This window comes from Pithys albifrons, chromosome 4, assembly GCF_047495875.1.
Source record: "Pithys albifrons albifrons isolate INPA30051 chromosome 4, PitAlb_v1, whole genome shotgun sequence".
In the NCBI taxonomy this organism is placed as follows: domain Eukaryota; kingdom Metazoa; phylum Chordata; class Aves; order Passeriformes; family Thamnophilidae; genus Pithys; species Pithys albifrons.
This window is the reverse complement of record NC_092461.1, coordinates 92,644,772-92,659,783: the sequence shown is the minus strand read 5'-3', so window position 1 is coordinate 92,659,783 and position 15,012 is coordinate 92,644,772. Positions and strand designations below refer to the sequence as shown.

Genomic DNA, 15,012 nt, shown 5'->3' with positions numbered 1-15,012 from the left:
TGGTTGGCATGGGCAAAAAGGCAGCCTTTGGCTGGAGAAGAAAAGTGTCTGAAGGGCTGTCCCACAACTGTTGGAGGACATGCCAGTACACAGGGCAAAAATAGGAATGGTTGGAGGGTCAAGAGCTGGGAAAATCATGGGGCAAACACACTGCACTGCCACCCCAAAACTACCACTGTAAATCCTGATACAGTACTGCTGGTAAAATAGCAGTAGTAGAGCTCTGTTAAACTGTGCTAACAACTCCCACCTCCACCAGCTTCCTAATGCACTAAAGGCAAATTCTGATTTTTGTCCTGTCAGTGATTTTGTCTCATCTTTTGTACAGCTCCAGATGCTCCTTAAAACAGAGCAAGTAATATTTTTGCTTCCTATTTCAGTTATTTTAAAGTTTCCTTATTTGCAACAGCCATTTCTTTAAAGTGAGATTTGAGTCTAAATGAGGACACAGCTGCTTCCTCCTCTTCCCTCATCTCTGCATTAGCTGCAATTGGCAGTGAGCCTTAGAGCATTCTCATTTCTTCCCATTAAATATTTTGGAAAATAGAGATTACTCAGAGTTACCAAAGTGATGTTTTCAATAGCTGAGAGTTCAATAATTGACTTCCTTGAAATTTTCAACAGCTTCCATTTACTTCTGAAGTCCCAGTCAACAAGACAGACAACAGCAGAAGAATATACTTTTTTTTAAGGATTAGCATGACACACAATCTGCTCCTTCTTTCCCATTTCTTAACTGAAAAAATTAACACAATCAGAAGCAGCAGCATATAGAGAGCCTGCCATGTGGAGCCCAAGCACAAGTTCATAGGGCTGAATGTCAGCATCTCTCATCTTCCTAAGTTTACACAAACATCTGATTTTGTCCTCCTTATCCAGAGGACACCACAGCGTCCTCATTTCTAAGGTCAGCATTTGCATGCCTCTTTGGTCCAACACAGACTTGAGGATGGCTACATCCTGGACTGAAAGACTTGACATTGATTTGGATAATCTCAATAACCATTTCATTTTGGTTTTAGATCTCAGTATACAAATAACAAGAACCATGCCATTTCTTGCTTTTTCCACAGATCCCTCTACTGTAAGACAAGACAATCCTCCTCCTTTAAGCCTGACTATGTAAAAGAATTTGTTCACATCCTTGGCCACAAAGTCTCCTCAGAACAAGTAAAAAGCCAGCAAAATACTTTTGATAATGTGCATCTAAAATACTCATGGCATGGCTTTACCACAAATACACCAAAAGGTATTAGAATATTCTTTGCAATATTTCTTTATCCCATCAATTTTCTCAACTCTATTTTCAATGGCACTGTACAACAAGAAGAGAATTTGAGCACCACATATATGACTAGCATCTTACTGCTTAGTATTTTTTACATGCTGATTTGCATGCTGGTTTGAAAATACTTTAGTGGATTTACTGAGAATGTAAAGGTGTATGTAGAAGTCATGGCCACTAAATGCTTAGCAAAGTGACATGTGTGAGCAAAGATAATATCAGATACAAAATATTAATCGTGTCAAGGTGTCTCTTGGACAATTAAAAGGGTCTACTACAAACATTTAGACCTGGGAGACCAACAGACCAATCTGATGTATTTAAAGTTGGAACAATCAGGTATATTCTTCAATGCTGTCAAGTCACAAAAGTCCCAGGGGTAATGGAATGGATTACTAAACCATCTAACAGCTGATGCTTGTTTAATGACAGCATTTCAAAAAATAAAAGAAAGGGACAACTAATATGATGTTTCACTTTCCCCTATACACAAGAATGGTCATATGGCAAGACATACAAGTATTGGAAAGAATTATCCAGTATTATCATCTAATTGTAGGTAAGATACCAAATTATAATTGTGACATAGAATGAAGTTCCACTTCTGGCTTTTTGAAACCTCATGAGTGACAAGTTACGCCTTTGGCTTGCCAGGATACAGCTGCTTAAAAATTCCTGGACAAGTAAAACACACTACTCAAATGCTTAAATGCCTAAAGCACACGTGTAAGGAAAACTCTGGGTACTACAAGTAATATGTAGCAAATCACCTTTATTAACAAGCCATTTTTTATTCATCAGTCTCCATTTTAAGGAATGATTTTTTATTGTTGAAAAACAGAACTGAAAATGAAAAGCTAAAATACAAAATTCTTTAATATATAAACTATAATTATTCTAAAAAGAGCATGGCCCACTCTGAAAGACTGTACTCTTAATCTGAAGATGCAATGCAATAAAAAGTTCAATACTATTCCAATTACCTCTGCACTACCAGTTCCAGGTAGCAAGCACTTCTGGAATAACAGTAATTTCATTCTCAAAGTTTAACTAACTTCTAAATTAGACTTTGGAATCAGACTTGCCAAGATAAAAGCTTCTTTCTGAAGTACTCACTGTCTTAGTAACATTCTGCTTAAATTACAACATTATTGGACAACTAAGCTAATCTGTTTTCCCCAGAACAGATATGGAGCCCTCAAAAGTCGGGAAGAGTCCAAAGGCAGTGCAAGAAATGGCTGCCTCCTTTTAGCTCCTGCCTAGTGGTATCTGTAAGAGCTTTTCTAGTCCAAACTGTAGAGGACAGCCTTCCAAGAGATTAAGAGGTGGCTCTTCAATAGCACTTTCTTCAGAGAGAGCTCACTGGTACACAGGGGAAACACCAGAAGACTTAAGTGGTCTGTGAATTTGGCTTTAAGCACCATGTGACCAAGAAGCATAAGCTCAGCACTCTGCACAGCAGAGTAAAGAAATAAAATTAAACACACAGCCCTATCCAAGCATACAAACACAACTACTCGCTCTAAAGTCAAGTGGGCTGAGACTCGGACCAAGGCTGTAACACCCATTCAGAAGGTAATCAGAGAAAGCTGTATATTTAATTCTGATCTCTGTTTGACTGCACATGCTTAAACACCCAATGTCAGCACTAGCAGGCCAACTGACAGTCAAAGTTTGATAGGAATAGAAGTTTAAAAAATAAATTCAGTACTTGGAACTCCAAGGACATACGAACCCAAGTGTTGGCAGCTTCCCACCTACCCGCAGAGTCACAGTGATTCAAGGTGTGTCATTACCCTTCTCCCATGCCCTACCCACCTTGCATGCCTCATTTCCAGGATATTCAGCAACCAAAACATATACAAATACCTCATATTCTCGGAACTGCAGGATTATAAAAATATTTGACATCTCAAACTTCCACCAAAGTTGCTTTAATAAGTTACATGTCAGATGTTTCACTTTCCACAGCAGAAAACAGAAAATTCAGTAATCAAAATGGCTAAAAGTTGAAATAAAATGTTGTGAATCTGTTTAGCATAGACAGGCTGCTGTCTTTGCTAAAGAGCAAATCTGTTGACATTGAATACTTTAACACAGTGATCAGCTCCACAACTTGCAAGCTGCAACCACTCGCTGTTGTTCTGATCATTATGTCCAGCTCTGCCTGCATGATGTCTCCAACACAAACGTTTCACAGCAAGAGCATGACTTTGGCTGCAACAAAAAGAAATCCATACATAACTGCAAAATGTCAAACACAGTTGGGCATGTGAGTGTAAACATCAACATTCATATAATTAGTACTCTTCAGTTAACACTACCAACTGAGAAAAAACTGATTTGTGACAACCAGCAGGTATTAAGTTCTTAAAATAAGTAGGGCCATTAACACTAATGACATTTTATCCTCTCACTCATCAATAATTCAAACAGTTATTGATTTCCAGTTTTCCCACATTAAGCTGCAGGTCTAGCATCTCAGTTACTGAGATATGACAAATTTCTGGCTTTTAGCCTACAATTTCCTGTTATCTGGTGTCTCTTCCAATTCATTTCATACACACACAGGCCAAAGTCACCATCAATTTTCATTTCTGTCACTATCAAGGCCAGTATGTGATAGATGAAACCAGGAGGGTGTTTCAAGTGAAACATTCAAAGTCTCTCTACAGACTCTCTAGCAGCAGCATCACATTTACCATGTCATTCCTTTGGTTTCTGGTAGAAGTTGCTCTTGAAAGCTTGCTGTCATCCACTCAAAAATATTTTGCTGATGTGTATAGACACTGATTCTTCCTCCCGTCTCTTCAGTGTTTTCTATCATCTTATTTTATGACTTTTTATGATTTTTTTTTAAGTAGGACCAACAAAGAGTAATACTTTGCAAAGCACTTGCATAGCATGAAGTATTTTGGGGTTAACCCCCCTCTAGTCTTTTGTTCAGGTTTGTTGGGAGCTTTTTCTTTAATACATCTACATCATCTATACTTTTTTCTGGGTTCTGCTTAAAGTACTTTTTAGACTTTGAGGGATCAAACTTTTCCTAAAAGGATGACAATTTCTGGTATACAAATAAACCAGTTTCATATAAGAACAGAACTCCAGCACTACTAGTCTCAATGACAGTATTTCATTGCTCGTAACTCAGTTCAAAAGACATACCTGTTAGCTATCTCAACACACATGGTCCAATCAGCCAGTGCCGGTTCTTGCCCACTTTGCTTCCATGTGTACAAGATAATCTTCCCATTCTCTAAGCCTACTGCAACAATATATCTAACAAGAGAATAACTGCATTAGTTCTGAAAAAAATTACAGTAGGCAGCTCAGTGAGGCGAGTTTTAATACATCACAATTTAATCAAAGCTGCTTCATAAAAAAAACAAGCAAAGCAGAAACCTGTAAAATACATTTGATTAGTAAAAAAATAAGGAAGTTATGATGACATCAGATTAGTCAATAGTGTTGGAAGAATTAATATGTTTCAGGTGTGTTCAAGCCTCTTCTCCCTATCCCCCCCTGCTTGCTTGTTTACTTCTTACACTTTATGGAGAGGTCATCATACACCTGAAAAGGTGGCTAGGAAAGAAAAAAAAGTAGAGGTCATTCAGTTAAAGAATGGTTGAAATAATGACAGGTAGATTTTGGGAGCTGTTTAGCCACATAAAATTAGATGACTATGAAAAATCTTAATTTCAAATTAAAAACAAAATGACATTATAGAATCATAGAATCGATTGGGTTGGAAAAGACCTCTGAGATCATCAAGTCCAACCCTTGCTCCAACTCCAGTCCATTTACCAGATCATGGCACCCAGTGCCACGTCCAATCTGTGTTTAAAAATCTCTAGGGATGGTGAATCCACCACCTCTCTGGGCAGCCCATTCCAATGCCTGATTACTCTCTCTGGAAAGAATTTTTTTCTGATATCCAACTTAAATTTCCCCTGGCAGAGCTTGAGCCCGTGCCCCCTTGTCCTATTGCTGAGTGCCTGGGAGAAGAGACCAACCCCCACCTGGCTATAACTTCCCTTCAGGTAGTTCTAGACAGTGATGAGGTCACCTCTAAGCCTCCTCTTCTCCAGGCTAAACAACTCCAGCTCCCTCAGCCTCTCCCCATAGGGCTTGTGCTCCAGTCCCTTCACCAGCCTTGTTGCTCTTCTCTGGACCCACTCCAGCACCTCAATATCCTTTCTGAACTGAGGGGCCCAGAACTGAACACAGTACTCAAGGTGTGGCCTCACCAACGCAGAGTACAGGGGAAGGATCACTGCCCTGGTCCTGCTGGCCACGCTATTTTTGATACAGGACAGGATCCCATTGGCCTTCTTGGCCACCTGGGCACACTGTTGACTCATGTTGAGCTTCCTGTCAATTAGTACCCCCAGGTCCCTCTGCCTGGCTGCTCTCCAGCCACTCTGTGCCCAGCCTGTAGCGCTGCAGGGGGTTGTTGTGGCCAAAGGGCAGGACCCAGCACTTGGCCTTGTTGAACTTCATGCCATTGGAATCAGCCCATCTCTCAAGTCTATCCAGATCCCTCTGCAGAGCCCTCCTGCCTTCCAGCAGATCGACACTCCCTCCCAGCTTGGTGTCATCAGCAAATTTGCTGATGATGGACTCAATCCCCTCATCTAAATCATCAATAAAGATGTTAAACAGGACTGGACCCAATACAGAACCCTGGGGAACACATTACAGAAAACCAGCAATACCTTCCATCAGGAGTAAGCACACGGCTGATACTAACAGCAGTTACAGAATCTTTGGCATCCAGTACTGTTGAACAAGGCTTGATTGAGTCCAGCATATTGCCTTCAGTAGTCACAGATAAATCACATTGGCCCCAGATAATGACCTGTAAAAAAACAGAGGCATCTAGGAATTCTCACTTTAAACTTTTTGTAAATGCACTTACAAAACTTAAGGAATAACTTAAAGGAATTCTAGGGCACAGAACAAAGCAGACACTGAAAACAGTAAAAAAGCTTTATCTACAAAGATTTGTCTTTGTAGACAGTCTGTCTGGTATCATTAAAGTTACTGACAACAAAAACAGATTCTGTTATGAAAGTTAAAGAAAAACTTGAGACCCTTAGAATTATGTGACATATGCTTGTCTTACTGCATGAAAAAAGAAGGGAGAAAGTCCAACTGGCAGCCCACAGTCTTGTATATACATATTCAAGCACTTTATTTAGCTTATGAAACTATCACTGATATTGTGTCCTAATACATACAGTAAGACCTTTGTGTATTTATAGAATATAGGCTCATTAGAACAAAGAATTTGCTAATATAAAATACATTTAAAATAATTCTGGGCTTTCTAAATTCCTTTACTATTAATTACCTTTTTGTCTCGACTACCAGTAATAAAATACTTGCTATCTGGTGTCCAGTCACAAGACCAAATGATTCGACTGTGAACAGCTGTATTTTTGTCTGTGCATGCGCAGCAAGTGAAGACTGGTCCTGGAATAAAACATATAGAGGAAAACTCTTGTTTCATCTACTTTAATATGCAAAGTAACTGCTATTCTTAACTCTATGTAAGAACAGCATTATTTCACTGGGCATTATTCCACTCCTCTTTAAAGCCACTGGGAATACTTAGGGCCACATAAATATCTTTTACCAATACTTATTAGAGTGATAACCAGCGCTGGTTCAAGACTGAATCAGTCTTCTGTTTCAGAAGAATTTAAGTCCAAGTGTAACACCTTCAGGTTATTTCTATCGAGTTTTTCATAAGAACACTGACTTCAGAAGTTTTTGAATAGTGCAACATTTACCATGTGTTCACATATCCCTGGTAATTTTACTGTGTTTCCTATTTACTTCAAGAGCTCAAATCATAACAGTCTAATTGTAAAGATTAATGTGTTCCCAAAGAGAGAGGCTGCCATTTCAAAATGTACACAACCAGGCACTGAATTTGATCAGCAGATCAGGAAATGGGAATGCTTTTCATAAGTAGAAAAGGTTGTCACTTTGGAGCATAGACTTTGAATAACCACTTCTTGGGATGCCAATACCAGCAGTTTTGCTTTACACTGATAATGATGTTATTTGTAGACAGAAGGGTTATTGATGAACAGATGAAAAGAGGATTTCCTCTACTTGTTATGAGTATTCATGATCCTTATCCTGAAACACTGTGTAACTACCAGGAACAATATGCCAGGCTTTAGAATAGAAGTCTGAATAGGACAGAAATTCAAGCCAGGATACAACTGGACACTGTCTGAAGGGTCCAAGACTCACTGCCAAGTTTCTAGGAACATTCTATAGAGCCCAGCAGTGTTTATATGCTATTAAGCCAACAGTGCAATGATAATAGCTTTCAGCACAAGCATCTGTTCTAGGATTCCATTAAAGTGTTCAATAGCAATCTCCTCATGATTTTGCAAGCCTCAAAGTCTTAATGAGAAAGTCAACCAAGTCCTTACTATCAGCTCTTTTCCCAGACAGAGCCAGTCCTAGTCAAATTAATCAATTGTGCAGGATTATCAGAAAACCACACCAAAGACAGAGATTAATCCTGTCAAGAGTCTCAAAGTGTCACATCCTGAAAGCAAGGACAGGGCAGCTCTAGGCAGGATATGGGTGTAGCAATGAACCTCACAGCTGTGCCTGCACAGAAGACAGCAATGAAGGGTTCCTTGACAGAATGCCAATTGGAAGTTCAAGCATCACACTCCAGCTTGTATGCTTGATTTCAGTAAGTCAAACATACAATCACATGCAGAAGGCAGTAGGATGAATAGCAGACTTCATTACATCCATCAATTAAACAGCATTTAAAGCCTAATTACATTCTTCTCTGCATTTTAATTTCATTTCTAGATTTCCATACATTATTAACTGCATTTCTTAAAGACACAAGAGTCCATGATTAATTCTTCAAAGCTGTAAGACAAATGTCCATTAAAACATCTTCCAATGCTCTTTCAAGTATTTTGCAGCCAAAAATATTGAACAAACTACAAAGTCCTCAAATATGTATATCCACTTCGCATCTTACCTGACTCGGAGGAGTCTTCTTTCCTCCACAGTGACCAATTCCTGTCTCTAGAAACTGCTAGTAAAAATCTATCATCGGGAGAAAATGCCAGCTGAGTAACAGTCAGATTGTGAAAAGACAAATTCTGCAGTTTTTTCCAAGAAGCAGTGCTCCACAAAATAATTGCTGCATGTTCTTTTTTGGAAGCCTTTATTGACAGAAAAAAGTAAAAGGGAGAATTAATGAAAGCAAATACATAAGTCATACATTTCAAAGTTCTAAGATGTTAAGGGACTTGTTTTAAGGCTTGCAATCAAGTAAGACACAGCTTTCCTCTGGGAAGTTTCAAGAGTGTTTCACTACTTTCTACTAATGCTGACAATATATCAGTAAGAAAATGTTGTTAGAATTTATCTTACTAGCATCTTAAAATGAATCATACAAAATTTAGGAATAATAACGTACTTGCATTCAGTGTCACCTTGGCAAGGCAACTGCCATCTATAAAAAAATCTTTCACATTTATGTGAAAGAACAGAATTCAGCCCTAACTGTCAGCCCTGTAAATACAGTACCACTTTTCACTAGATGGTGCTAGAATCTTTTCTTACCTTACATGCTGAAGCAATTACAGTGTTTGAATTATTGCAAGCAACACAAAATATTTCATATCCATGTCCGTATCTGAAATAAATGTGACAATATATTTAACGCATCACAGCCATTTTCAGGATTAAATCCACAATAATTCCTAATAATGTTCAACATTCTATTTAAACATCTGCATAAATTCTTTCAGAATTAGAAACTGACTACAGAGAAACCTCTCCAGCCCATTCACGGCCCTAAAGCATCAGCACTGCAGAAGCTACACTAATGATTAACAAACTAAAGCAGCAGTTAATATCTTTTATTTCCTTGAAAAGCAATTTTAACACTACCAATAAAAAACAGAAGCCACTGAAGAAATACACCAGAAATACCCAGTCAAAGGATGCACGTTCTGTGAAATACTGAAGGATTTCTGAACTAAAGGACAAGAATCATACTGAAAAAGGAAAACATCTCTGTAAAACCCCCAAAACTTCTATTCTCCTTCAGAAAAATATCTTTAATCAGCCTTTGCATGAGTTCAGCTGAACTTCAAGCTCACATATCCAGACTGGTATTTAACTAATAAGCAGAAATGTCACTCAGATTAGCACAAATTAAAATCACTCGCAAAACAGACTGGAAGTAGAATTGGAGATGAGGTCTATAAACAGTGGACAAATATCAGTTCAATATCAGATGGGGATGGGGGTTTCCTATGAATCCTAGCTCTGAAGAAGTGGGCAGTTCTCTCAAACTCCTTTGGTCAGCAGTGTTAACTTCTTATATGGGATTGATGCTCACAGGATTTCACTTAGAGCCAAAACAGCCACCTCTTTAAATGACAAATTATTGTCTGTATCTGTTGAACAGGGTCCAGAAGCACCATGGCTGGGCATACCCCATAGACAGACTCTGACATTCATGTCTGAAGACTGGGAATGCACTGGCTTTTCAGGAAGTGAAACTGTGCCTGGACCACTTAGCAGGGAGAGAGACTGCTGGTTACCCTTTAGTGGAATATTAAGTTGCAAATATGATTGTATTTTACAAAGATAAAAGTACTACTGTGTGTCTTACTCTTAATGTGCCAGAAGCAGAAGTTTTATTATAATGCTTATTTTTAAAGCACATTCCTGGAGACTGTTTTGTAGTGGAAACAACTGAAAGTCAATTTTCTAAAACTAAAAAATATTTATTCCATCAAAAGTATACATTTCCTGAAATTCAATGAAGGAAAAATAACCTGTGGAACAACTCATGAAATGAGTCCTCAGTTGTTCTGGCATTGTCTCCTAAATGTAGCATTGAAGGCCACTTGACAGAAACATACAAGCTTCTACATGCAACTTTGGTTTTGCTAAATGAAAGCACCCAAATGTAACATTTTTTGTTATACTAACAGAAAACACAAAATATTGTCTATGGCGAAGTTACATGAGCAGGACTATCTTAGGTCAGACTGGCTGCCTGTATAGCCCAGTGCTGCCTCCAGTAAAGAGAATTAAGACAGTGGCAATAGGAGATGCTGTTTACAGGAGTGTATGAGCCTGGCCAGTATAAAAGCACCAGTACCACCCCCTCCTCTGATCCCAGACACACAATACGATTTCTTCATTATGCAGCACACCACCAAATAAAGGTTCACAATGGAGAGAAGTAACCGCATGAAAGAATAATGAAATTATATTTTCAACCACAAGCAACTTTGCCTTAACATTATGCACTTCATAGCATTTTTTTATGCACAGGTAAACTGACTGGACTTTCAAAGTATCTAGACAAACTAATACAGTAATTTTCTAGTGTCAAAATAGACACCAGACTTCCAAATATATTACATGAAATGTACATACATATATATATAAACACATTTTTATGTCAACACTTATGCTTTAATCTCAGCACGATGCCAGTAAACTCTCTATGGTAATTTTCCACAGTGATAAAGATTAGCATATTCTCACAAGACTTACCATATTTTTAAAGTTATTAGATTATGTAAAAAAATTCAGCAAGTTCTTCATACTAAAACTTCCTCAAGAAAACACTTTGCAAAACCCAGCACTAATCCTTCAAAATTGGGTGTCAGGTTAGAGCTGGGAATTCACAAATGTCAATGACAAACAAGCTATTTTTAGCAAGTCAGTGCCTCACACTGGTTTTCTGCTCCTATGGCAACTTGAAATCTACATTATGCGTTTTCCTGTTACTTCTTTCAAGATTATTCTGAGAAAAAAAGCTCAAAGTCTATGAGTACTTTACATCTTGTTGCTCTTGCATAAAATAATCTCTATCATTAGCTGTATCTCTAAAAACAGGAAAAATTGCTCAGATAAGTAATCTGAAGACCATCATAAAATGGAATTATTTTAATGAATGCAGGACATAAAGGCAGATAGGCAGTGCTCCCATAGCAGAGTATCAAATATTAATGTCTCACTAGACTTAGTGAAATGTCAAAGGCAAGTTAAGAAAAATCTTGGCCTTGGCTCCTCTTTACTATTTAAATATCCCTTATCAAACTTCTTACGTGAGTGCATGAGCAGCCACAGCATGCAGAGGAGAAGCAGTTAACACAGCTAGAATTACAAAATGTGCAGATATTGTCCAACATCCACCTGCTTTCCTCCTAGGAAACCCTCCTTTGAGTACACACACAGTGAAAGAGCTGAAAAGTATTCAAAGAAGATTTATGACCCATTTGAAGGTAAAGATGAGCTCCCACAGAACTTCCCCCTCAGTCAAATGAAAGGAAGCTGCGAAGTGTTTTTCCAAAGCTTTTTATTTCTTGCCCCCCAAATGAAGTCACAAAACTGGTAGTGTATAAAGGAAACTATAATCATCAGCAAAGGCCTCACATTCTTCCTGTTCCTGCCTGAGACCACTCTTCCAGGAGATTCAGGTAAATAAACTGTAAGAAAATGAGATTTCTCATTTCTTTGTGCTATAGCTTGAAGATTGTGTTTAGGTTTGACTTGGAACATTACAAAACCTTGGAAGATTCTGAAATGATAGCCTCATATTATGGGATCCTTAGGGAACAAATCAGATGACAACCTTCATCTGCAAACTGTTGCCAATTTCAGAAAAGGAAGAAAACACGCTAAAGAATTCTAAACCCCTGCAACCACAAAACAATTACCATGACCATATAACTGCAATGCCTTTGTAATCCACAATAACCATGCCAGCATTTAGTATCCAAAATGGGTTTGTAACCATTTTACTCAACATCCATCACTTTGCTCGACCACTAGACACACCCTATTTTAGCTGCTGCTTCCATCTATTGCACCTTACAACTCTGTTAGGCTTTAGGGGGAAGCTCCTCTGTTGGTGCCTCAGCCTTTACCAGAAAGCCAAACTACATCTGCAAGCCTGTGTCATGAAGTGGAAAGAAGTAAAAAACTCCTTACACAGAGAGACCTTCAGTAGAGGCAAGGTTTTAAGGAGAAAGAACTAGTTATACAAAATTGTAACATCAGTTCTAAATGCCATTTTCTGCATTGTTTCCTAATTTTTATATATGTATAATACCATACACATGTTTTATACACATATAATAAGATACATATATGTCTACTAATTTATATACATATAAATTATTTATTTTACAAGTGAAAACAGGAAGTAAAATAGGGAGAGTTACAAGACCATATTACATTAATATGTTACAATAGCTTTCTGGAAATTTTGTATACTTAAGTAAGAGGAAAAATAAAACTTACAACTTCTGAATTTCAGGCCATAAAGTATTCTGCAGCAAGTGATCCTCTGTTGGAGGTTCTAAAAAACATTTGTACAGCATATTCCAATTTGGTAATAAATAATCTAAAAATCAGCCAAATAACTCTTTTAAGTTTATATACAGTGAATCTCATTCTCTATTTCCTACAACAGAAATGAATCTCATACCTGTAAGAATCACAGGTTGAAAATAAATCTCAGGATACTGATTAGAGATTTTGTTAAATGATTCTTCATCCTCAGATTGTTGAACAGCCATGTCTCCTATGCAAAGGAAGGACTTCATTAACTAGAGAACACACTTGAAAGGAGGGAAAACATGAGCACTCATTATACATGTAAAACACATTTACTGTTTTTAAATACAAGTAATTGAAATTGGGTTTCTCCCTGTGCAGAGTTACAATAATATGAATATTATAATCTAGTTATTCTACTGCACAACAGAATGAGAAGATTTAAAAAAAAATCTAACCTTCAAGACTGATCTCTCTCCACCAGCAGTTTCTTTCAGAGATTCTTAAAGAGAAGTTGATTTGACTGAAACTAAGCAATCACCAGAAGTTCAAACCCTGTTTCTCCAATAGTAAACCTTTCCTTCTGTATTTGAAAACGTTTAAGACGAGAAAATCTCTAATATAAGTGATGAGTTCCTAAATTTAATGTAGATCCCTAAATGACAAGCTGTACTCCAGCAAGACATGTACAACTTGCAACCTTCAGCAAAACTGCTAAGGGCTCAGTCCTCAGCTTTAGGCAAAAGTACCAGCAGTAACTGAAAGTAGTTAATTTGAACTTAAAATTCACCTCTGTCCCTCACTCTGAAGATATTAAGAAAAAGGTACAGAGCTGAAGAACAGTTCTTCTCAGGCAGAATCTACCTTTTTGCCTAAGGGACATCTCAAACACAGCAGTTTGAAAAAGCAGGTACAGAAAAAGCACAAAAAGGACTATCTTCTCATTCATACTGTCTTCTCTCTCTTATTGAAAATGAAAAGAGCAACATTTATCTGAGACCACCATCTGGTCTCTGATCACCATGAAGATTCCTCTGCAGAGTGAGCACAGAGGTCTGTGGTGCTTTACCCCAAGCCATCAGTGCTGACAGCATTGGGTGAGCAATGGTGGGCAGAGCAGGAAAATTCTATTCATAGTGCTGCTTCAAGTACAAATAATGCTAGTTTTTCTCTGACAAATGATTTAGAAAATTTTGGCTTATTGCCATTGGAGACCTTGGAGACAAACCTTATTAAAATGCTTCCTTCTGATAAAGCTTTAAAAAAAAACGGGTCTGACCTAATTTGTAGATCCCACTATAGCACATTTTTACCAGAGACTTTATTAAAAAACAGACTACCAGCCTCATCTCTAGTCTCAAGAAAATAGTTTTCATCACTCTAAACTCCTTCCTTGTTCCCCCCCTATGTAATTTCCACTGCCTCTACAAGAAATTCATCTGGTGCCCCACCAGTCTTTACAAACACAAGATTAGCTGCTGTTGGCCAACAAATTTTCCCTTCTCAATACTTTCAACAAAGCATCATTTACCTGGAGAAATGGCTATTTTCACTGTGAGAGAAAATGTGACTGATTCCCCTCAGAGCAGCATTACTTATATAAGCATCTACAAAGGGTGGTAACATTTGAGGAGAGTGTGAAAAGGACTCCAGAATGTAGTTAGGTAGGCAGGTATTTTACAGAGCAATCACATGTGGTAACAGGTAGTTCTGCTTTAATAACTCTGAACCTAGTTTTCACAGTATGCTATTAAATACTAATTTTTGACTAAAAGTCATCAGTCTTCCTAGAGCAGGGAGGTGGGGGGAGTAATGAGCATGGAGAAAACAGGAACACATCACAGGAAAGCAATGAGGCTCTCAGGAGCCCTGTGCGGACTTGAGTGGGGCCACTTCCTTCAAGGGTGCAGGACACAATATGGAAAGCAGAGAAAGAGCATTCTGGATTTGCAGAAGACATTAGGGAATGTTTAGGGGAAAAAAAAGGCATAGAAAAGGAGGAAAGATCCTCATTTGTGCTTTATCTTTTCTTTTTAAGCACCATGTTTAGGTCCTACCAGAGAAATAAACACTTTGCACAATTTTATTTCTAGATTCTGAATCTGTAGTAACAGCTGCACTTACAGCACAGTCACTTAAAAAAGTTTCCCCATGAAACATCATAACCATTATTTCTCACTGTCATACCTTCAAACACAGCTTTATTGGATAATCCCAAAGCTGGCACAGTTGCACCTTCTGGAAGATCAGGTGACTGCTGAATTTAAAAAAAAAAAAAAGGTTACACACAGGTTGCCATGAAGGTTTGGATTTCAAAGGCCACAGTTTACAAAACATCTGAGAATTACTTTCCTACAGAAGAC

General features: G+C 38.0%; 1 protein-coding gene across 2 annotated transcripts in view; it reads right to left on the bottom strand.

Moving 5' to 3' along the window:
* Positions 1-2,056: 2,056 nt before the first annotated feature.
* Positions 2,057-15,012, bottom strand: part of ELP2 (elongator acetyltransferase complex subunit 2) — a 43,669-nt gene continuing 30,713 nt past the window's right edge. The window contains exons 14-22 of one of the 2 annotated variants that reach the window (XM_071555002.1): positions 14,837-14,906; positions 12,801-12,896; positions 12,614-12,671; positions 8,903-8,975; positions 8,313-8,499; positions 6,639-6,760; positions 6,001-6,143; positions 4,451-4,564; positions 2,057-3,502 (exon numbers count right to left, since the gene is read on the bottom strand). In XM_071555002.1, coding sequence (XP_071411103.1) covers positions 3,346-3,502; positions 4,451-4,564; positions 6,001-6,143; positions 6,639-6,760; positions 8,313-8,499; positions 8,903-8,975; positions 12,614-12,671; positions 12,801-12,896; positions 14,837-14,906 — 1,020 coding nt within the window. In that variant the 3' untranslated portion in view covers positions 2,057-3,345. The remainder of the gene's footprint in view (positions 3,503-4,450; positions 4,565-6,000; positions 6,144-6,638; positions 6,761-8,312; positions 8,500-8,902; positions 8,976-12,613; positions 12,672-12,800; positions 12,897-14,836; positions 14,907-15,012) is intronic. The other variant, XM_071555003.1, reaches the window with a different exon arrangement.